The sequence below is a fragment of the Erpetoichthys calabaricus genome, chromosome 12 (assembly GCF_900747795.2).
Source record: "Erpetoichthys calabaricus chromosome 12, fErpCal1.3, whole genome shotgun sequence".
NCBI classification, from domain to species: domain Eukaryota; kingdom Metazoa; phylum Chordata; class Cladistia; order Polypteriformes; family Polypteridae; genus Erpetoichthys; species Erpetoichthys calabaricus.
The window spans coordinates 145,725,106-145,750,704 of record NC_041405.2 but is presented as its reverse complement, the minus strand read 5'-3'; the positions used below and the strand labels follow the sequence as shown (position 1 = coordinate 145,750,704).

General features: G+C 40.8%; 1 protein-coding gene across 3 annotated transcripts in view; it reads left to right on the top strand.

Annotated features, from left to right (window-relative positions):
• The window catches only part of sh3gl1b (SH3-domain GRB2-like 1b), a 140,807-nt gene that overhangs the window by 60,030 nt on the left and 55,178 nt on the right, over nt 1-25,599 (top strand). For all 3 annotated transcript variants that reach the window (XM_028816495.2, XM_028816497.2, XM_028816496.2), the window contains exons 2-4: nt 2,218-2,286; nt 8,151-8,223; nt 9,546-9,689. In XM_028816495.2, the coding sequence (XP_028672328.1) occupies nt 2,218-2,286; nt 8,151-8,223; nt 9,546-9,689 (286 nt within the window). The remainder of the gene's footprint in view (nt 1-2,217; nt 2,287-8,150; nt 8,224-9,545; nt 9,690-25,599) is intronic.

Below are 25,599 nucleotides of genomic sequence, written 5' to 3'. Positions count from 1 at the left end.
AATTTTTGATTTGTAATTTTAAAGTGCACATTGCAGACTTTCATGTGAGGGGAATTGCATACATTTTGGTCACACCATGTAGAAATGACAGCTTTTTATAGACATGGCCCCCCCCATTTCAGGGAACCATAATGTTTGAGACACAGCAATGGCATGTCTATTAAAGCGGTCATATTTAGTACTTTGTCGTATATCCCATGCATTAAATGACTGCTTGAAGTTTATAATAGACATCACCAGGTTCTGAGGGTCTTCTCTGGTGACTTTCTGTCAAGCCTCTAATGTAGCCATCTTCAGCTCCTGCTTGTTTTGGGGCTTGTCCCCTTAAGTTTTCTCTTCAGCATATGGAAGTCCTGCTCCATTGGATTTACATCAAGTGACTGGTTTGGTTATTCAAGAATTTTCCATGTTTAGTTTGGAAAAACTCCTTAGCAGTCTGTTTTGAATCATGATATTGTTGTAGATTGAATTGCCATCCAGTGAGTTTGGAGTCATTTACTGGGACTTGAGCAGATCAGATGCTTCTCTGCACCTCAGCAGTTCATCGTCAATGAAGAGAAGTGTGCCAGGACCTGTGGTAGCCATTCCTGCCCAATCCATAACAACTCCACCAAGATGTTGAACAGATGAGGTGGACTGCTTTGGATCCTGGACAGTTCCTTTTCATGTCCACACTTTGCTCCTGTTATCACTCTGATCAGGTTCATCTTTGTCTCGTCTGTCCGCAAGACCTTTTCCCAGAATTCTGCAGGCTGTTCTAAGTACGTTTCCGCAAACTGTAATCTGACCATTCTATTTTTGTGGCTAACTTCTTCTTCTTCTCCTTCTTCTCCTCGGCTGCTTCCGTTTGGGGTTGCCACAGCGGAACATGTTGTTTCCATATCTTCCTGTCCTCTACATCTTGCTCTGTTACTCCCATCACCTGCATGTCCTCTCTTACCACATCCATAAACCTTCTCTTAGGCCTTCTTCTTTTCCTCTTACCTGGCAGCTCTATCCTTAGCATCCTTATCCCAATATACCCAGCATCTCTCCTCTGCACATGTCCAAACCAACGCAATCTCACATCTCTGATTTTGTCTCCCAATCGTCCAACTTGAGCTGACCCTGTAATGTCCTCATTTCTAATCCTATCCATCCTCGTCACACCCAATGCAAATCTTAACATCTTTAACTCTGCCATCTCCAGCTCTGTCTCCTGCTTTCTGGTCAGTGCCACCATCTCCAGGCCGTATAACATAGCTGGTCTCATTACCATCCTGTAGACCTTCCCTTTCACTCTTGCTGATACCCATCTGTCACAAATTACTCCTGAGACTCTTCTCCACCCACTCCACTCTGCCTGCACTCTCTTTTCACTTCTTTTTCACAATCCCTGTTACTCTGTACTCTGTTTTTGTGGCTCACTAGTGGTTTGAATCTTGCAGTGTGGGCTCTGTATTTCTGTTCATGAAGTCTTCTGCTGATAGTTGCCTCTGACACATCCACAGTCTGTTGCTGATCTGTCAGAAATGTGTTTTTGGCTTTTCCTTTACCATAGTGAGGATTCTTCTATTCTACGCAGTGGATGTCTTCCATGGCCTACCAGTCCCTTTTTGATTACTGAGCCCCCCCAATGTGTTCTTTCTCATGAATTATATTCTGGACAGTTGATTTAGGTAACCTTAAGGTTTTACTGATGTCTCTTAATGGTTTTATTCTTATTTTTCAGCCTCATAATGGCTTCTTTGACTTTTCATTGGCACTTCTGTTGTCCTCATGTTAAACATTAGCAACTACACACTCCAAAGGGTAGGGTAGCCGAGATAGCTTATGAAGCAATTTAACACACCTAAGGAATCCCAAACACCTGTGACACCAAATGTCCTAAACATTCTGGTGCCCTGAAATGGGGGGGGCAGTGTAGGAAAAGTGTTTTCATTTCTTCATGGTGAGACCAAATATATGCAAATACCCTTCAGTTAAAGGCTGACATCTGTGCTTTAATCACATCTGAATTATTTGATTTGTAATTATAAATGTGTAGCAGTGTAGCAGGTAAATCAAGAAAAACACATTATGGAATGCTTTGTGTGTATGTGTTTTGGTGGCACCTGTTGTTGCCCATATGGGGTTGTGGATAACAAAACAAGTGTTATTTATTTTATTTTTTTTTCCCTTTTTGCAGTTGTGCATGTCAACTGTAATTGTGACATTGTCTGTTTGCTGTTTTTACAGCTGGTCAGTGAGAAGGTGGGTGGAGCTGAGGGCACCAAGCTCGATGAAGACTTCAAGGAAATGGAAAGAGTAAGTAGCATATCTGTCTGTTTTCCATATTGTGCAGGTTACATTTGTGCTTCAAAAATGAAATAATTCACATAAATTTTACCAGTGCATTTTCATCCCCAAAATAATCTGTGGCTGCTACTTAACTGCAAATGTTGCCGACTTAATTTATGAATTGCAAGTACCGGTACTGAACATTAATTAAAGTGATTTGGTTAACTTATAAAATAGTGAAGCCCCTCAGGAACCATGTTGAAGAAAATACAGAAGGCAGTGGAGAAAATGTCTTCTAGTATGTTTTGAGTTTATCAAGAACTTTGAGCTATTCATGCATGTCTGTTCTGTTTGCAACTTATGAAGCTCTACATTATATAACCCAAAGGAGAATTTCACCGGTAAGATTTGATCCATGTGATTGTTTTTAATGTGGAATGTATACGAGGGTCAGAAGGATGCTGCCTTCGTTGGCAATAGCAGGAGTACGCACTTTAATTTTGCCATCGGTCTAACTGCTCACCTGAATGCAGTCTGGCAAAACTTTAAGCTACTAAAGTAGGCAGACGTGTGAAAGCATCCTTCAGTGCTTCACTGAAGGCTAGTGGTCCTTGAATTCCACAGACTCAACAAGAATCTTTTGTAGGCCAAACTTATTAGCTTACCATGGACCGTCCCAATTCAGAAAGCATTATTCAGGAAAGTGTTGAGTTTTTTTCCCTTTAGGCAGGTTGTCATTATAACTGCAAAATGGTTTTCAGGTATTTTTTTCTTAAAAAAAAAAAAAGGTAACCTAATTCAAAATACATTTTAATATCGTAGTATACACTCACTGGCCACTTTATTAGGATCTCCTGTTGAACAGCTTCTTAACGTAAAATAATCAGCCAGTTGCATGGCAGCACTTCAGTGCATTTAGGCATGTAGACACTGTCAAGACGACGTGCTGAAGTTCAAACTGAGCATCAGAATGGGGAAGAAAGGGGATTGAAGTGACTTTGAATGTGGCATTTGTGTTGGTGCCAGACGGGCTGGTCCAAGTATTTCAGAAACTGCTGATCTACTGGGATTTCACACACAACCATTTCTAGTGTTTACAGAGAATTGTTCGAAAAAGGGAAAATATCCAGTGAGCAACAATCCTCTGGGTGAAAATGCCTTATTGAAGCCAGAGGAGAAAAGCCAGACTGGTTCGAACTGATAGAAAGGCAACAGTAACTCAATTAACTACTCATTATAGCTGAGGTATGAATGCACAACAAGTCGAACCATGAAGCAGATGAAATACAGGAGATCACACCGGGTGCAACTCTTGTCAGCGAAGAACAGGCAACTGAGGGTACAAATCACAAGGGCTCACCAAAATTGCACAACAGAAGATTGGAAAAACGTTGCCTGGTCTGATGAGTCTCAATTTCTGCTGCAACATTCAGATGTTAGGGTCAGAATTTGGCAGCATGAAAGCAAGGATCCACCCTGCTTCATCTGCTTCCATCAATGGTTCAGGCTGGTGGCGTAATGGTGTGGGGCATATTTTTTTGGCACACTTTGGGCCCCTTAGTACCCAATTGAGCAATGTTTAAATGCCACAGCCTGCCTTAGTTTTGTTGCTGATCATGTCCATCCCTTTATGATTTTGTGATGGCTCCTTTTAGCAGGATAACACGCCATGTCATAAAGCTCAAATCATCTCAAACTGGTTCCTTGAACAAGACAATGAGTTCACTGGTCTCAAATGGCCTCCACAGTGGGATGTGATGGAACAGGAGATTCACATCCTGGATGTGCAGCCGACAAATCTGCAGTAACTGCATGATGCTATCATGTCGATATGGACCAAAATACCTGAGGAATGTTTCTACCAACTTGTTGAATCTATGCCACAAAGAATTACCAGGTCCAACCTGGTACTAGCAAGGTGTACCTAATAAAGTGGCCAGTAAGTGTGGATGTGGGTGTGTGTGTAGATATATGCTGACATAAATATAAATAAAATGAAATACTTAAATGTATCTACTTGCAGCTGTTTTTTCTCTCAAGTACACCTAAATAGAAGGATAAATGGAAAATGGAGGCCATACTGTTTTTCTTCAGCAGTGACAGTAACCATATTTCATGTAGTATTGTTTGTTTCTGATATCTTAGATGTAAAAATAATAAGTAGGAATGATGTGTGAAGTTTTTTCTTTTGCAGCAGCCTGGCAGAATGCCACCATTGTTGGTGTTTTTTATTTTTTTGGGGTCAACTTGGCTATTAATAATATTTTGAGCAAGATGAATTATTCACTTATCGCAAGAAACTCTGTCCTGATAACATTTTTCTGTAGATATTTCAATTGATACAACTTGCTGTCTAAACCTTTCATGGTAACAATTCCTTTTCTACAAGTGGTAATGTCTATTGTATCACTTTTGACCAACATGTGCGTTTTTCATTTTAATGTTTTTGTAATCAGTTTTGACTAAGACCTGCGGGTGCAGTGGCAGCATAACATGTCTTTTGTTTATTACAGTGTTTGTGATACTGTTTGTAAGACACAGAGCAGGCACCTTCACTGATACTATGTTATGATGAAAATCTAATTTACATTAACTCTTTTATATATTCTAAAATCTTCATGAAAACTCCACTTAATTTAATGATCTCAGCTAACAGTTTCCAAAATAATTATTTGTTTAGACCTCACAGCAGCAGTCTACCAAGAGCCTATGATGAAACGCCTACCAGGTGTGAACAGTTGTAGGCAGTCTCTTTGATTCAGTCTGAAAATTAAATCTCATTTTTTCATGTAATGCTCTTACACGCCTCTTCATAAATTTCAAATACAAGCATTCTGCTTTTGTTTTTTGAAGCAAACATTTTCTTGTCATAGAACAACAAAAACATAAAGCATTTCACTTTTTAATTATTTATTTTCAAGTGATTTCTGTCTGCCTTTTGCAACGCAGTTCATTGCTTTGTCAGCCTTGTGTTGTATATCATGTACAGCTTTACTAATAGAGATAGTAGTTGCACAAAAGAAATAAGAATATACTAGGATCAACACGGCGACATCTGCTGGAGGCATGGGGAAGTGCAGTTTATATGGTTAGGTGTGGGGTGCTTTCTGGGGGTAGTCCAGGGCATCAGTGAGTTCCTGGACAGGATGTGGTGCTACTTGGTTGCGTCGGATGCACTGATACATAACGTCCCATAGTCTGGGGAACGTGATTTGCCAGTCAATGGCATCAGTGTCTTTGTCATCCAGAAACTGCCTACACGCTCTGGCCACATGAGGCCGGGCATTGTCCTGCACCAGGAGGAACCCAAGACCCATTGCAGTAGTGCAAGTTCTGACAATGGCTCAGTGTATTTCATCTCATTACCTAATAGCAGTCAGGGTACCATTGCCTAGCAAAGTCCCTTTCAAGTATGCCTCCCCAGACCATCACTGACCCACCGTCAAGCTGGTCATGCTGGATGATGTTGCAGGCTTCATAATGTTCACCATGGTGTCTCCAGACTCTTTCGTGTCTGTCACATGCGCTCAGTGTGAACGTGCTATCATCTGTGAAGAGAATGGGGGCGGCAGTGGCGGAACTGCCAATTGTGTATTCTCTTGCGAATACCAGTTAAGCAGCATGGTGATGGGCTGTGAGCACAGGTCCCACTAGAGGACATCGGGTCCTAATACCTCCCTCATGGACTCTGTTTCTGACTGTTTGGTCAGAAGCTTGCACATGAGTAGACAGCTGGATGTCTTTTTGTAGAACTCTGTCAGTGCTCCTCCTGTTCCTTCACACATAAAGTATCAGATACCGTTCTTGATGCTGCCCTTCCAGCTCTCCTTGTGTAATGGCCCATCTCCTGACATCTCCACCATGCTCTTGAGACTGTGCTGGGAGACACAGCAAACCTTCTTGCGGCTGCACGTATGGATGTGTCATCTTGGTGGAGCTGGACTATCTGTGCCTCATGCTACCAGTAAGGACAAGTAACACGAGCAAAACAGCAAAACAAGAGAAAAATCAGTCAGAAGGATAAGGAGAGAGCAATTGTCTATGGCCACCACTTTCAAAACCAATCCCTGTTTGAGGGCTGTCTTGCTGTTGCAAGGTCACCTGTTGTCACTTTTCATTTGAACCAAAGCAAATGAAGTTGTTTCGCAATTACGTATGCTTCCTAACTGGACAGACTGATATCCCTGAAGCTTAATTGACTTGGTGTTAGGCTATGATGATGAAGTGTTCCCTTGATTAGTCCTCAAAACAAACTTTAACAGCACATTCCCTTCATTAAAGATTATTAAATGAGACCTCTTACCTTCACTTTGTCACTTCAAATTCAAAGAAATTTCTTTTTCATCTTTCTTGGGATATTCCAACTCTTTCACAATGTTTTTTGGGGCCATGATGCTTGAGGTAATGTAAGAAAACATGAGCAACACACATTATAAGATGACAGCACCATATGAAAGCAATATCATCTGCAAGAATGATTAAAACTGTGATTGGGTGTCACCAACATCCAGTCCCGCCTCAAATAGCTGCAGTGAAATGACAGCAGAATGACCAGATGTTAGTATTACCAGTGTATGTTTGAAGACATCCCAAACTCTTTAATGTTCATAACCATGAAAATTATACTTTATTGTGTTTTGTAAAATGAAAAAGTAGCTCTCTTCATATACAGTATTGGAATTTTCCTCTACAATCCTGGGTAGTACCGATGTGTATCCAGAATTCCACACTATGCAAAATATGTCCTGAAGATCCACTCAAGATAGAGGTGTGGATAGGAGAGCAATTTAATTCTGAAGCTTTCAGACAGGTGTGGAGGGAATCTGTTCAGCCTTTAATATTGCAGCGACCAAAAGGAGATGATGGAAAATATGACACCTATAGATTTATTTGAAGTTAATGTAATAGTTTTATAGGCAAAATGAAGTTGTACACATAAGGAGGAAAATAAAAAGGAAAGAAGCGATAAGTTTGTTTAAAGCTGGTCATGCTGGATTCAAGGCAGGCCTTAATGGTGAAGAGGTTACCTGTTTTACAGAGTTTCTACTTTGTGGTATAACCCAGAGCAATAGTTTGAATTTTGCAAATATTGGAATACTTTCACTTTGTATTTTGTTTGTGTGTGTGTGTGTGTGTGTGTGTGTGTGTATGTACCTGTATTTCTAAGTTGCTTATAGTAAACGTATAAAAATAATGGGCAACCAAGCTTTACCTCTGGTTCAGATTTAAATTTTGATAATTGATTGAATTGATCTCTCTGTTACTATGTCAAAGTTTTTTGCCATATTGAGAACATTTTCAGTGACTTAAATATTGACTAAATACTTTTAATTTCTTATAAAGGGTAGACAATGCCTTTTCTTTCTTTTGCTTAATAAATTTGCTGTCTGCATAGACTCCAGCCCATGTTCAATCCTGTACCAGGAAAGCAAATTCAAAAATTGGATGGATGGCTGGATTAAACTAAGGGTTTCCATTGATTAATCTTCCAGTATTGGATGGAACTCACATTTTACATCATTAACGTCTTTACGGAGAGGGAAAAACGTCAGAGGTATAAAGAGTGGGGCAAATTCAAAAATTTTTTTTTTTGGATTCTTGCGTTTGTATAGTTGACATAATTAAAGCCTATTTAGGTGTTTTTTTTTGTGCATTAAGTACTTGGCTTATCTGCATATCAAATGCTCTTCATTTATTGCTTAGGAATGAATTTTTATTCAGATAGTTTTGCTTAACCATTATTTCCAACATGCTACTGACATTAACTGTTAGGGAAGAGATTGTAATATTGTGTTTATTTTTTTGGTCACACTGCTGCTGATAGCTATGCAGTCAGTACTGCCAGTGTCTTATAATTTACCAAATCCTATTTTTGTGTCTTTGCCCTACAGAAGGTGGACGTGACCAGTAAGGCTGTGTCAGAAATGATTGCTAGAACCTCTGAGTATCTGCAGCCAAACCCAGGTAAGGAGCTGTATCAAGCAAGGGGTAGTTAGCTCCCTTGGAATGAGTTCTTTTGTAATTGCGGCGTGTTACATAACCTGAAACTAACCTCTTTAATAATATCCCTGTGTGCGTCCAGGTGTCTGTGTGTGTGTGTGTGTGTGTGTCTTCTGGTGAAGTGCGCATGTGCGGGACACGGTGCGATGCGCGATATTACTGTCAGAGAAAGTTACAGGCATTTTACGGAAATACAAACCAGTATTACTGCGAGAGGAAATTAAAGGTACACAATACAGTGACTCATATTACAGCCACATACAAGCCAGTATTACTGTCAGAGGAGATTAAAGGCATATTACCGACGCGCACGCCTGTATTACCGCCAGAGAAAATTAAAGGTATATTACGGACATACAAGCCAGCGGACGTACAAGAGAGTATTACTGTCACAGAAAATTAAAGACACACAATATACAGCGGCAGCCCACGAAGAACGGTCAGCTCAGCAAGTAAACATCAACAAAAGAAAGGCTGAAAGAAAGAAAAATACGACCAACAAAAAGAATGAGGTCAAAGTCCCTTGCCATTTAATGTAGACTGTTCCTACTAATGTTTATGCACTACTGTTCTAGCGCCCTTTATTGTAACGGGCTAAATGACTAGTATATATATAATATAAAAAGGCGATAACCCTCCCTTAGTGATACAGCGGTAAGAAGTCACATAGGAGAAATAACTTGGCTTTCTTTAATGACGGCTTACACTACATAACAGATGAAAGAAGCCAATGGCAAGAACCCTGTCCGGGAGTAGGGGCCTGATGTGTAGTCTGCCATTTTCGCCGTTGCAGTGGAAGGATTTTCAGGATTGGATGATGTTATCTCCTATGTGTCCGTTGGCTTCAAAGGTGTGCCAGGCAATGTTCCAAGGCTTTATACTCTTTTTGTTCATGTGCAGGCCCCCACTTAGGTGAATCATGCCATTCCAAACAAGGCAAATTTTCATGCTGACTTTGACAGACAAGAATAGTATACAACAGTCCTCAGTCTGAATGCCCATTTCCCGGTTATGTCTTATCTATCTTGTCTTATGTTATACTGCTTGCCTAGCAGCTCTATATGGTGAACCCTTGTGCTGAATCTGGCATGTGAGTAGAAAAATGCAGATTTACAAGATTTATTTGCACAGAGTACAGTGACATATTAAACGTATGCTTATTACAGGAGCCTAGAATTCTGTGACCACCCTATAATAGGAGGGATGGGACTGAACATTATTAAAAGTAACAACTCTGTATTTCACTCCTCTTTTGTTAACAAGATTTTTTTATTTTTGGTCACCAGCATCAAGAGCCAAGCTGTCTATGCTCAACACAGTATCCAAAATTCGTGGGCAGGTCAAGAATCCTGGCTATCCACAACCTGAGGGACTTCTGGGGGAATGTATGCTGAAGTATGGCAAAGAGCTAGGAGAGGACAATAATTTTGGTAAGTCATTTTCTTCTAACATTTGCAAGTAAATATGTATACATTATATTAGTGCCGAGCCAAAGCTGCACTCCACACTGAGTTTTGTCATATACTTTTTGTTGAAATCTTTATGCTGTGAGTGACTAGTGGACTGCTTATGTTTCCCCCTATGTTTAGTGAAATGGCCTTTTACAACAGCTTTTTAAAAAATTTTTTTTTTTGTATATTTTTAAAAGTATATTTTAAAAATGCCATTTCTCTGTTTAGTGTCTCAATGTGTGGTAAGAAAAGTCTGCATCTGTGCCTATGAAAGAGCTGCGTGCAAGGATGACATCACACTTGTTTTGTATTAAATGTTACTGCAAGCTATAACTATTACATAACGTTGTGATAAATCAAATGCACTGAGGGGGAAAATTGTTTTGCTGGTATATGTACTGTTTGTATTAGTCTTATTATGTAGGATTTTAAATTGGTCACTGTAGGGAGCATTTTTGCTGCAGTCATTTCCTGGTTTGGATAGGTTCAGTGTTAAAACATCCACATTCTTTCCCTCCACGTCTTACTGCCCTGCTTTTGTGATGTAACGTTATTCCTGGTATCTGATTGTTAAAAACTAAATAGAAACATAGCTAAATTGTTTGTCATTGCTATTAAATGTCACCTGTTTAAACTGGGTTATACATTTGCAAAATGCTGTAAATGACTGTGCATATTGTAGAAGACAGGGGTGCCATCAAGCCCCAAATCCTAGACACAGCTGACATCCACACAGCCATGGGTTCAATTATAATGGATTTTATTCCTCCAAGTACCTTATATATAATACAGTTTGTATGTGGACGGTGAATCCTTCATTCTCTCTCTTTCTCTTACTCTTGCAAGTGTTATCCTCTGCTTCCCGACTCCGAATCGTTGAGGCAAGGCATAGTTGGCACCCTTTAAGCTGGATCTCAGGAATACTTCTGGTGCCTGCCCAAAGTCCGACAGAAGCATTTCCTTGTCAGGTGGAATTCAGGGATGGTTCCTCCCTGCAGCTTCCCCTGGCGGCATCTGTGGCATGCAACATGGCTGCACCACCTGACTACGCTTCCCAACATGGAAAAAAAGGAGCAGTGACACAAGAATGCTGCCCTCTAGTGCATTGGGGAAGTATAGCTCCGGGAAGGCTAACTCCCCCTGTGCCTTTATCATTCTGGCCTCCATCCCTGGCAAGGAGTCAATCTTTTGCTGTCTTTCCATTGCGACATCTACTCTTTACAAGGGACCACCTTTTCCACTGGAGGGGATGCCAGACAATCCCCGATGACAGTTACAATATAAACTTTTAGTTGCATGTTCAAAGTCTCACCCATTATATTAATAACGCCTAACTCTTTTTTCAGTAGATATCCCCTCCCAGTACCACTCTTGCACTTCACTTCAAAATAATACCTATAACTGTTAATCTTTGTATTTAATACTGTATATACTAATGTGTGCTATATTAGTGAAAATAATGATAGTATAAACTTGTGTTGTGTAGTATGTCTCTCTCTTTGTTTATTATCAGAGCATCCAAGCTGTAGCAAATGGGATTTTCACTAGTCAGTGTTCAGTGATAATAGCTAAACTAATCAAATTCAGCTCTTGATAATACACTTTAAAATGTATTATCCCAAGTTATACATCTCTCATAGTCCATATTTCTAGTACCATTAATGTTTTAATTTTCAAAACTGAACTGAAAATTTCATGTTTTAATCAGCACAATGTACCACGGGAATATTTACAGACTGCCATTTTTGTTTTTGGCAGATAGCTCCTTTTATAAATAAAATGGGCCATTAGGGAGAAGAAAGCAGCCATTTTGTAATTAAATATGGGCTCTTTTATGGAACTCTGGGATAGGAGAAGGAGTTTGCTAGGATGTTTCTTACATGTTTTCATATGCAGTTTCCTACACTACATTCATACTTCTGCATTTCCCTGACTTATTATTGCATCTGCATAATGCTGAGCAATTTGCAGCATACCTGTAAACTCAGTTGTATTCTATGGCCCCAGTTGAAACACTTTAGAGGAGCACATTGCATTTTAAAAAATAGGTAACTTGCTGCATATATTCTATGCATTTACACATGGAGGGAGTATATTTAAATTGATATACAGTTGGGTCCATAAATATTTGAACAGAGACAACTTTTTTCTAATTTTGGTTCTGTACATTACCACAATGAATTTTAAATGAAACAACTCAGATGCAGTTGAAGTGCAGACTTTCAGCTTTAATTCAGTGGGGTGAACAAAACGATTGCATAAAAATGTGAGGCAACTAAAGCATTTTTTTAACACAATCCCTTCATTTCAGGGGCTCAAAAGTAATTGGACAATTGACTCAGGCTATTTCATGGGCAGTTGTGGGCAAGTCCGTCGTTATGTCATTATCAATTAAGCAGATAAAAGGCCTGGAGTTGATTTGAGGTGTGGTGCTTGCATGTGGAAGAACAGACAACATGCGGTCAAAGGAGCTCTCCATGCAGGTGAAAGAAGCCATTCTTAAGCTGCGAAAACAGAAAAAACCCATTCGAGAAATTGCTACAATATTATGAGTGGCAAAATCTACAGTTTGGTACATCCTGAGAAAGAAAGCAAGCACTGGTGAACTCAGCAACGCAAAAAGACCTGGACGTCCACGGAAGACAGCAGTGGTGGATGATCGCAGAATCATTTCCATGGTGAAGAGAAACCCCTTCACAACAGCCAACCAAGTGAACAACACTCTCCAGGGGGTAGGCGTATCGATATCCAAGTCTACCATAAAGAGAAGACTGCATGAAAGTAAATACAGAGGGTGCACTGCAAGGTGCAAGCCACTCATAAGCCTCAAGAATAGAAAGGCTAGATTGGACTTTGCTAAAGAACATCTAAAAAAGCCAGCACAGTTCTGGAAAAACATTCTTTGGACAGATGAAACCAAGATCAACCTCTACCAGAATGATGGCAAGAAAAAAGTATGGAGAAGGCGTGGAACAGCTCATTATCCAAAGCATACCACATCATCTGTAAAACACAGTGGAGGCAGTGTGATGGCTTGGGCGTGCATGGCTGCCAGTGGCACTGGGACACTAGTGTTTATTGATGATGTGACACAGGACAGTAGCAGCCGAATGAATTCTGAGGTGTTCAGAGACATGCTGTCTGCTCAAATCCAGCTAAATGCAGTCAAATTGATTGGGCAGCGTTTCATGATACAGATGGACAATGACCCAAAACATACAGCCAAAGCAACCCAGGAGTTTATTAAAGCAAAGAAGTGGAAAATTCTTGAATGGTCAAGTCAGTCACCTGATCTTAACCCAATTGAGCAGGCATTTCACTTTTTGAAGACTTAACTTCAGACAGAAAGGCCCACAAACAAACAGCAACTGAAAGCCGCTGCAGTAAAGGCCTGGCAGAGCATTAAAAAGGAGGAAACCCAGCATCTGGTGATGTCCATGAGTTCAAGACTTCAGGCTGTCATTGCCAGCAAAGGGTTTTAAACCAAGTATTAGAAATTAACATTTTATTTCCAGTTATTTAATTTGTCCAATTACTTTTGAGCCCCTGAAATGAAGGGATTGTGTTAAAAAATGCTTTAGTTGCCTCACATTTTTATGCAATCGTTTTGTTCACCCCACTGAATTAAAGCTGAAAGTCTGCACTTCAACTGCATCAGAGTTGTTTCATTTAAAATTCATTGTGGTAATGTACAGAACCAAAATCTGAAAAAAGTTGTCTCTGTCCAAATATTTATGGACCTAACTATAGATGTGCAAAAATGAGTAATCCAGGAGAATTGGCCCCTATTACTGACTAGTGAACAATGGAGTATGTTATATCAGATATATGCAGAATGTTAGCCCTGCTACCGAGCGTTAGATTATAAAGTTCACGGACGCACAGCTCAGTTCACATTACTGTACTTCGTCTTTCTCGTTAGCCTGAGGTAAAATTCTCCTCATGAAACACAATCTTTTAACACATTGTAAAATTCAAAAGTTCTCATCTTCCATAGTTAAACTTGAAATATGTATTTAACAAAGAAAACCAAGTACCAACATGTTGTAGTAGTAATTGAAAATATCAGGTACTGTACAGATTGGGCAGTATCCTTAAATATAGTGTACACCTGTGTGAAAATAGTGCAAAAGCATGGTGCTCTTTGCTGATATTGTTACTCTCCCCTTGAATGAAGTAACAAGGTAGTCTTCTCTCATAAACCTTCGTCTTCTTCTTTCGGCTGCTCCCGTTAGGGGTTGCCACAGTGGATCATCTTCTTCCATATCTTTCTGTCCTCTGCATCTTGCTCTGTTACCAACATTCAAAGTTCCTACCCTCAGTTCCACTCTTTACTTTCCTCCTCTGCTCCTGCCTCTGGACACGCCTCGCCCCTCTTCTTCTTCTTCGGCCAACAGTAGCCCAATTTCCGCCAGCACCCTGTTGGCTAACAGTACTGGTGGCGGTTGTTGTTAACCCAGGGCTTGATCGATCCGGTATGGAAATCTGCATTGTTGTCCACATATTCCATCCATCCATTTTCCAACCCGCTGAATCCGAACACAGGGTCATGGGGGTCTGCTGGAGCCAATCCCAGCCAACACAGGGCACAAGGCAGGAAACAATCCTGGGCAGGGTGCCAACCCACCGCAGGACTGTCCGCATATTGATTTTTCAAAATTTGACACCAGATGCCCTTCCTGATGTAACCCTCCCCATTTATCCGGGCTTGGGACCGGCACAAAGAAACACACTGGTTTGTGCATCCCCTGTGGCTGGGTTTGTCTTCTCTCATAAACCAATGATGGAAAATTAATTTATGTGACAATAGGTGGCGAAATTTTTCTTTTTTATGCACACTTTGTGCTAATGTACTGTTTGTCCCCAGTATAGTCCCCGTCTCTGATGTGTCTTAATGATTGCCATCATAATTAGTAAAGTAGGTGTTGTAATATCAGAAAATGACAGGCGGACACATGTTAAATGCATGTCTCAAAGAATAAAACTATTTTCAAAGACTGTGTCTAGAACCCCATAAAATCCATTTTAGTATATTAAACTTTATGATTTTTGTCAGTTTTGGATTACAGCATTTTTAATTTGAAAAGTTTTGTTGATTTCTGATTTATGTTTTAATTCACTTTAACAAGATTTCAGACTGTTGGATTTAAGTTTCACTTTACAACAGTTGTACATAATAGATAGATAGATAGATAGATAGATAGATAGATAGATAGATAGATAGATAGATACTTTATTAATCCCAATGGGAAATTCACATTCTTCAGCAGCATACTGATACAATAAATAATATTAAATTAAAGAATGATAATAATACAGGTGAAAAAAAACAGACAATAACTATGTATAATGTTAAATATTAACGTTTACCCCCCCCTGGTGGAATTAAAGAGTCGCATAGTTTGGGGGAGGAACGATCTCCTCAATCTGTCTGTGGAGCAGAACAGTGACAGCAGTCTGTCGCTGAAGCTGCTCTTCTGTCTGGAGATGACATTATTTAGTGGATGCAGTGGATTCTCCATAATTGATAGGAGCCTGCTGAGCGCCCTTCGCTCTGCCACAGATGTTAAACTGTCCAGCTCCATGCCAACAATAGAGCCTGCCTTCCTCACCAGTTTGTCCAGGCGTGAGGCATCTTTCCTCTTAATGCTGCCTCCCCAGCACACCACTGCGTAGAAGAGGGCGCTCGCCACAACTGTTTGATAGAACATCTGCAGCATCTTATTGCAGATGTTGAAGGAAGCCAGCCTTCTAAGGAAGTATAACCGGCTTTGTCCTTTCTTGCACAGCGCATCAGTATTGATAATATTATAATTATTATATATTATTATATATATATATAATATATAATATATATATATAATAATATATAATTATTATAATATTGATAATATTAACCTTGTAGGAGGTTTGAGAGCTGCCTTAAGAGATGATCTGTTGGCATAGTTAAATCTTAATAAAACAGAAAATGTACAGCATATGTAAAACAACATTTTAATTCAGTCTAGTTTGTCTAAGTATGTATGTATTTTTACCCAAAGCTGCACTTTAATACATGCTTTGTGTAGGGATAAACAAGAAATTGTGTAAGCAAAAACAAGAAATGCTTAAATGTTTTCCCTGCAACCCTGCTCTGGATAAGTGGGTTTGGAAGTTCGCTAGATGGATGACTGAATGTAGAGAGATGTTTAACTATGCTAAAAACAAAATGAATACAAATATGTTTATTTTGTGGGCTCAGGCTTACAGTTACTTGAAATATCTTGCCATCATCATCAACAACTGATTAACTTCTCTAATAATAAAATTTAATGCTGTGCAGGATACAGCATGTAAAAATAACATTTATGTGACAGGTCTAATAGGATGTAACACATTTGTTATAGTGTCACGCCACCAGACTAAGGCTGTTTTGTTAACATTTTTTATAGGTAATGCATACTTGTAAACTTGCTATAACACTTAAATGACAATATTAAAAAAAATCTTGCAATCTCCTTGATCCACTGTCTCACTGACAACAACTGATGCGAGTTTCCACTTATTTGTTCCGCAACAGCTGTCATGTGTGACTCGGGCTCTCATGGTAATTAGAGCTGTTGGAGTGATGATATGTTTTCAGTCTGCGCATCTCCCTCTAGAGAGTACTTCAGCATGATGGGGAGGAGTTTGTGCATTTTTCTGTTGGAATGCCAACTTCTGTGCACTTGGAAACAAAGTCTTCGTCAGAGTTTCTTCCACCATAAGATTTGAAAACCCAAAACTATCCAGAATGGTGTGCTTTAACATGCATTACCTTTTAAAGTATGCACATTTTACAAGCTGATAGAATTTGCTGACTCGGAGGAGAAAAAGAGGGGCTGGGCGCATGTACTGATACAGCACGTTGCCACATCCACCACACGACGATCTACCAGAGGAGCCCAAATTAGGACCTGAGTGCAGTTGTGCAATGGGTGACACCTCAGCACCAAACTAGTTCAAATGAAATGGAAGAGTGTGAGCGTTTTTTTTTTTTTTATATATAAACAGTGGCTGGAGTGCCAGTCCTGCCACCAACCCCTGAGTTTTTCATCCAAGCTGAAGGACCTTCTTGCAGGGATGGATGCAGGTTAACGTTAGGTTATGGGCCTTGGTGAAGGGCCCAGCAGAGTGGAATCAGTCAGTCATTATCCAACCTGCTATGTCCTAACACATGGTCACGGGGGGTCTGCTGGAGCCAATCCCAGCCTGCACAAGACGCAAAGCAGGCCCACCGCAGGGCGCACACACTAGGGACAATTTAGGATCGGCAATGCACCTAACCTGCATGTCTTTGGACCGTGGGAGGAATCCCACGCAGACATGGGGAGAACATGCAAACTCCACGCAGGAAAGACCTGGGAAGCGAATCTAGGTCTCCTTACTGCAAGGCAGCAGCACTACCACTGCGCCATCGTGCCACCCTAGAGTGGAATCATTCCTGGCATTTATGGGATTTGAACCAGCGATTGGCAGGTGGAACCCTAGCCTCAGAGTCACCACTCCTCCTAACTCTGCTGACTCGAAGAAGTTGGAAAATACTTAGAAACTGTTCTGTTATATAGTTTACTTGAGTTTTCTTTTTTCTTCTTAGTTAGCTTTTCTCAAATTTATTGCATCTTGCTTAGAAATTTTATTCATCATACATTTTAAAACGCTTACCATATATACTCACAAATAAGTTGGGTCTTGAAACCTGAAAAATCGATCATAAAATCAGACCCCAATTTATACGCCCGTTCAAAAATGCAACACCTACGTTTTTTTTTTTTTTAACATCTTATTGCTTCCTCCAATCTCACACCAGTTTCTCAGACATGTCAAATTTTGTTGCAGCAGCTCAGTTACCAATTTCTTTCTTCACTTCAACAGCTTTTAATTTAAAACCAGCTTCATATTTTCTTCTGATCGAACGCTCCATCGTAGATAAGAGATGCTCGTATGATAAAGGTGTATGAGGGTGTGAGATACAAAAAACACAAATCAGTGCAAACGTCACTTCGGAATAGTTCGGGTATTACCGTGTGGTCACAATACATAGAAAAAATAAAGGCGGTGTGCTCCGTGGTTACTCTCTCAGGTAGGCTTTAGCATATCATAATCTCTTGGACCAATAGCGTGACTTTTCCACATTCGACTTACACAACTGACATAAAATACCGGAAATTATACAGTAAAATCAAGCCCCAACTTATCCGTGGGAGAACTTAAACGTGAGTATATACGGCAATTTAGCTATCTTATCTACTGTTACTGTTTGATCCAGGGCTAACATATAGCAAACAAATAAGTGTATATAGACCAAAGCTGTTTTGCTACTCACTTTTTTTGGGATATCTTGTACATGATATACCTGAAATGCAAGGGTGTTAATAATATTATCCACAGTATGTTTAATGTAGATTCTCAATTAATGACTACATTTTGCTGTCCTGGCTGTTTTTTCACATTTTATAATTCATATTTCCCCTTAGAACTGAGGTATCTGACTTAGAGCTATTGTATGGTAAAGGCTTTAGATATATATTTTTAGCATGCAAATAACAGCAGTTTTCCTTTCACATCATCAGCCAATTTAAAATTAACTATTATACTGTAGGTCTGATTTTGTTTTTTTTTTTTTCTAATTTCCATTTTAGAGCCATTACAGCATTGGTAACGCCCTTTTTTTAGCTACTTTGGCCAACATGCAGTTTCACATTAAAGTAAGCCTGTATATGTTTATGTTGTGATTTCCTGCTATATAATCGCTAACTTATTGGCACACACTGCCTTAAAAATGATAATTCATATTCATGAAGTAATTGGCAAAAAGATGTTTTAAAAGTTCAAATTATTTTCATACTGCATCATATTCTTCAACCGCAGCAATAAAATTATGTACAGCAAAGCACAAAAATATGTAAGGCCAGTATAGGTAGCTGCTTAATGTTTCACTACCCACCTCATATGAAGTCTGAGCTACAAAAACACTCCAGAAATGAATAAGTAAAACGTTCTTTAAGCAAAAATGAGAGAGAGAAGAATGTTTAATACATACATTTTTTCAAAAACATCATGTGAAAGGGCATGTTACAAGGGTGCATTTACAAAACCTTGTTCAGGAGCATTCACATGGCCTACAGAATGTTTAACGCATACTGTATTTGAATATATTAGAACTGCGTGTGTGTATAGAATTGTAATTTTATATAATATAAAGGTATTTAACATTCAGACCTCAATTGTGGGCTTAGGTGTCAGCCATTGTTTAAGGTTGCCTTATACCAAATGCTGCCAAAATAGGAATAAGCTGCTTTGGGAAATGGATGGACGTCATTGTGGGTGAGGAAACTCGCTTGAATTAGGGTGCTAACTCGGGCTGCTCTGTAGTGACAGGGTGTCGGGAAAAACATAAATATGTTTCAGGAAGGCTTCCTTTTCATAGTCATATAAGAGTGACGATTAGGCGCTTAGTCTTCAGCCTGAAGCATTCCAACTTTAAATTTCAAATGTTCAGAACACAGTGTCTTAACGTCTTATTCATTAAGTTCTAATAGGAAACTAGCAACATCAGTGACTCAAAGTCAAATAATATATTGCCACTTTTTACTCTCAGTCTTTAAATAAAAATATAAATTGTAAAACTCAAAACTAACTTTATTTATATTGCATGTAATGCTGTCTTACTTTACTCTTGATCTCTCTCTCTCTCTCTCTCACACACACACACACACACACACACACACACACACACACACCAAGTCTGCTTCTCCTGTCAGCAAATTTGATTGGCTCTGCTTTTCTTACTCACTGAGTTAACAGTGTGAAGTCTGTGGGGATTTTTTTTAAAAGGTTATTGAAGAAAACAATCTGTAGCCAAGCATGAAATTGATAGTTTTTTTGATTTTGGTAAACCTGTGTGAGCAGTAAAGGGGGTGTTGCAGACCTTCAAACCCCAGACACAACCACTAAGACACAAGTCCCGGTGCAATAAAAAAAAGTTTATTTTCACAAGTACCTTACAAAAGGCTTTGAAAATAACAAATTCAACACGATTCTTCGCCTTCTCTTATTCTCTCTCCTTTCACTCCTCCAGGAAGCTTTATCCTTCTTTTGCCCAACTTCATCTCTCTGGGATGATGTCGAGCAGCAACGTGAACCTGAGAGTACTTCTGGTGCTAGAACATAGTCTGATAGAAGTACTTCTGGGTCAAACGAAAGTGCCACAAAGTAGGGATAATGATTCCCTGCAGCACCCATGGAATCCGACAAGGCTGCCCTATGGGACTTCAGTTCCTATCGTCTCTTGCGGGTGTCAGCACACAGAACGCATTGCCTAGGGAAGCTGCCACCTAGTGTGTTGGGGAGCATGTACCCCTGCCAGGTTGTCTCCCCCCGGGTTAAGTATTGTTTTATGGGACCAACCAGGTCTGGATGCCAGTGATCCAATGCATCACTGGCATCTTCTGCCTGTCTCCTGGCTGAGGCAGAATTGTCTTCACCCTGTTTCTTGGGCCTTTGAGGAGTTGGCCTCCTGTCCAGGTATAGAACCTTGCCACATTCTGGGTGGAACGCTGGCCCATGTACGCCATCCATCACACTTGTAAAAACCGAGGTGGAGAAATCTAGAAAGCTGTCAAAACACTAACTAGGTTTCATGATATGATAGGGTGTCCATCCATCCATTGTCTCCCGCTTATCCGAGGTCGGGTCGCGGGGGCAGCAGCTTGAGCAGAGATGCCCAGACTTCCCTCTCCCCAGCCACTTCTTCTAGCTCTTCCGGGAGAATCCCAAGGCGTTCCCAGGCCAGTCGAGAGACATAGTCCCTCCAATGTGTCCTGGGTCTTCCCCGGGGCCTCCTCCCGGTTAGACGTGCCCGGAACACCTCACCAGGGAGGCGTCCAGGAGGCATCCTGATCAGATGCCCGAGCCACCTCATCTGACTCCTCTCGATGCGGAGGAGCAGCGGCTCTATTCTGAGCCCCTCCCGGATGACTGAGCTTTTCACCCTATCTTTAAGGGAAAGCCCAGACACCCTGCGGAGGAAACTCATTTCAGCCGCTTGTTTTCGCGATCTCGTTCTTTCGGTCACTACCCATAGCTCATGACCATAGGTGAGGGTAGGAACATAGATTGACTGGTAAATTGAGTGCTTCGTCTTGCGGCTCAGCTCCTTTTTCACCACGACAGACCGATGCAGCACCCGCATTACTGCGGATGCCGCACCGATCCGCCTGTCGATCTCACACTCCATTTTTCCCTCACTCGTGAACAAGACCCCGAGATACTTGAACTCCTCCACTTGGGGCAGGATCTCGCCACCAACCCTAAGAGGGCACTTCACCCTTTTCCGGCTGAGGACCATGGTCTCGGATTTGGAGGTGCTGATTCTCATCCCAGCTGCTTCACACTCGGCTGCGAACCGATCCAGAGAGAACTGAAGATCACAGCCTGATGAAGCAAACAGGACAACATCATCTGCAAAAAGCAGTGACCCAATCCTGAGCCCACCAGACCGGACCCCCTCAACGCCCTGGCTGCGCCTAGAAATTCTGTCCATAAAAGTTATGAACAGAATCGGTGACAAAGGGCAGCCCTGGCGGAGTCCAACTCTCACTGGAAACGGGTTCGACTTACTGCCAGCAATGCGGACCAAGCTCTGGCACCGATCATACAGGGACTGAACAGCCCTTATCAGGGGGGCCGGTACCCCATACTCTCGGAGTACCCCCCACAGGATTCCCCGAGGGACACGGTCGAATGCCTTTTCCAAGTCCACAAAACACATGTAGACTGGTTGGGCAAACTCCCATGCACTCTCCAGGACCCTGCTAAGGGTATAAAGCTGGTCCACTGTTCCGCGACCAGGACGAAAACCACACTGTTCCTCCTGAATCCGAGGCTCGACTATCCGACGGACCCTCCTCTCCAGGACCCCTGAATAGACTTTTCCAGGGAGGCTGAGGAGTGTGATATGATAGGGTGTAATTACATAATACAAATCCAAATTGTATTGGGTTTATCTTAACCAAAATTAATAGCATGTTTTTACTAGATGTACTGCCATGAAAACTTTCCATTTCACATTAGTATTGTAAACTCCCTCTTTTTATTTTTATTTTTTCGAAAATCCATGCTGAGTTGCCTTCTGCTGCGTATTCCTCAATGTGGACATTCTTTCAAAGCCCAATATTACATTTCCAAAAAAAAAAAAAAAGTTTTGTGTGTGTCTGTACATCCACTGTAACTTCAAGGTTACATTCCTTACACCTTTGGACACTAGACGTTGCTATTACCTAATGTATAATTCATCCTGGTCACCAACTAGAGAGGGGTTTGGCTGCAGACCTCGGACGTCACAGGGTCTTGTGGCTGGAGCCACCAGACTTAACTGGACAAAATGGGATAAAACTGATTGTATGAAAGAAAAATCATGGTCATCCATGAAATACCAATTTTAGAAACATTATTTATTATAAATCAGAGTTTTCAGAAAAGCAGTCCTGACAGCCAAGATTTTGTCGAGTGAGTAAGTAAAGCCACTGTTTCTATAGAAACTCTTTATAATTAGGACGATACATTATGATTGGTTTCCTTGGAAATAATAATAACGATGCATTTAGAGTGGCTCCGCATGTTGCCTTACTGATTACTTTCCAATCATGTAATCAAGAAGCTTGGCATTCTTACAGACCTAATGAAGTATTTCTTTTTGCAGAGATAATTTTCAGTTTATTTATTTTTTATTAAACATGCTTCCACTTATGAGCCCAGGGCAGTACATAATAATTACAAACAGGGTGAAATAAAAATGTAACAAACAAAAAACAAAATGTTTAAAGAAATCCCATGCAGTATTTACAACAATATATCTTATATATAAACATCTACACGTGGAAGTGTGTGTGTGTGTCCGTCTGTCCGGGCAGGAAGTATGAGGCGGTCAGAGGTGCGAGACTACAGTAATGGAGCTCAAAGAGCCGGCAAGGCAACTTCATGTTAACGAGTTGGAGACAAACTCGCTTAGCCGATTGACAAGGGGGGTGAGCACGTCCGCAAAACTGCCGACTCTGCATTTCAATTTTTTTTCTGATGATTTAAATAGGCCATGCGGTAGGCTGGCTCCCTGCCTTGCGCCCTGTGTTGGCTGTGATTGGCTCCAGCAGACCCCCATGACCTTGTAGTTAGGATATAGCGGGTTGGATAATGGATGGATGGATGGATGATTTCAATAGTTTCTAGGAGCCTGGGCTTTTTACAGCATGGGCTTACACAGCTAGTATATATAGATATATATAGATAATATTGATATACAGTGCCCTCCATAATGTTTGGGACAGTGAGACCGATCGGATGTTTCTATACACCTCACAATTCGATGTGCCATTGCTGTCAGCAGTTACATCATTAATGAAGAGAAGTATGCCAGGACCTGTGGCAGCCACACGTGCCCAAGCCATAACACCCCCGCCACCATGTTTAACAGGTGAGGTGGTCTGCTTTGGGTCTTGGGCAGTTCTTGTTGGACTCCACACATTGTTCTTTCCATCTTCTCTGATGCAGGTTAATCTTCCTCCCATCTGTCCATAAGACATTTTTCCAGAATTTAGCAGGCTCTTTTAAGTACACTTTCACTCCTCTCAAGTTGAAGGGCACTTGAAATCTGCGTTCGCAGACAGAGGCCAGATGGTGAACTCCAGCCTCCAGCTGCTACTAAACAGTCACTGTTTTGTCAGAGGAAAACATTGAAATAAAACCAGGATGTGGTGTGCCTGATATCCCTCAACCACCCCTGAAGATCCCCAGGTAGGTGAGGAAATAGTCAACGGGATCCAGAATCACAATCTTTCAGCTAACTTATATTTATTTGGATAATCGACTGGTAATAACTAAAGATTTAGCTTCCACCAGCAAGACTAAAATCTTTCACATTCAGTTCAGACGCACGGTCTCCAAGCAGGTCAGTTGGAAGGCAATGCAGAGCAATGTAAACGTGTATATGGAGATAGTCCCTGGTGCCCTCGCTGAAGGAAGCAGGGATAATTTTGCTGTTCTGCTTGAGTTTGCTGAGGAACATTTAGAAGTGAACAATGTGTTCATCTCTTTTAACAATATTTGGGATGACAGAGCAGCACCTCTTCAAACAATTCAGTTTTCTTTAAGATTGTGAAACCGGGTCACCCCTTATATGTATATATATATATATATATATATATATATATATATATATATATATATATATATATATATATATATATATATATATTTATATATATATATATATATATATATATATATATTTATATATAATATTATTTTACCTAGCATAGTTTTCTAATTTCTATATTGTTTCCAAAACACAGAATTTGGGAAATAATAGTTCACTAATTAGCCCAGGAATCCAATTAAAGACAGAAGTTGGTTGCAACAAAAACCTGCAGCCACAGGGGGTCCTCAGAGTTTGAGAAGCACTGGCTAATGCGATTAAGACAGGTTCCTTGGATGAAGAATAAACCTTTCCTTCCTTACTGTTTTTTAATAGCTTGTAGATTTTCAATTTCTGTTTTTTCACTCCTCTTTAATTATCACACTGCTGAATCTTTTCGGCCACGCCATCCCTACTCTGCAAAATTGATTCTTTATCAATTAAAAGGATGTGAAGGGAGAGCAGAAGACCCTTAACTCATTTTTCTGGTGTTTCATTTGCCATTCCATGGCCAGCAGTGGGTAGCGCTGCTGCCTCGCAGTTAGGAGACCTGGGTTCACTTCCCGGGTCCTCCCTGCGTGGAGTTTGCATGTTCTCCCTGTGGGTTTCCTCTGGGTGCTCCGGTTTCCTCTCACGGTCCAAAGACCTGCAGGTTTGATGCATTGGTGATTCTAAATTGTCCCTGGTGTGTGCTTGGTATGTGGGTGTATGTGTGTGCCCTGTAGTGGGCTGGCGCCCTGCCCGGGCTTTGTTTCCTGCTTTGCCCCCCTGTATTGTTTGGGATTGGCTCTAGCAGACCCCCCGTGATATAGCGGGTTGGATAATGGATGGATGGGTCTGTTTATACTTCACGCTCAGAACACGTACGTGTACGCATCATGGCTGGCACGCGTTCCCAGCATCCATTTGAGCGTCCTCTGAGGAGGTTCTCAGAAATTAACGAGACGTGTGCGTGAGTTGCAGTACCAGCAGCAAATTGGGGAGTGCAGTATGTGTAAGTTGGAACATGACATCAGAGTCTCTGTTTACTATCAACATGTGACAGCAAGGTGGTTTGCAGATCCTACAGGATCAATGTGCGTGCTTCAATGTTTGGTGAATGGTTTGATGTGGTGAAGCAAAATGCTGACATATAAATGTATTTGTGGGGCTTTCCTTTTCGACCATCGTGTATTCCCCAACATAATGACGTGATACATTTTAAAGGTCTCACATACCATCTTCTGTTCCTTCACAACAGCATCAGAATGTACGGAAGTGAAAAGGTCTATTTTGTGATTAAAGTGGAAATTTCGGCTTTAATCTCGAAATTTCCACTTTAATCCCATAGTTTATTTTGTCATTAAACTAGACCGTTGTAAACATCATCTTAAAACCAACCCAGTTGTTAATCACTAAATGCTCTGGAACTCCCTCCTGAACTGACTGCAGTGTCAGGCAGCAATTGCCACACAGAACACATTAAATTTGTGATACAGTAATCCCTCACTTATCGCGGGAGATAGGTTCCAAGGCCGACCGCGATAACTGAATTTCCGCGAAGTAGGGACACCATATTTATTTAATTATTTAACGTGTATTTGGACGTTTTTAAACCCTCCCTGTATTGTTTACAACCCACCCTTTACTCTGTTAATAACAGGGACAACTGCTAAACAATATGAAATCGGTAGATAAGTT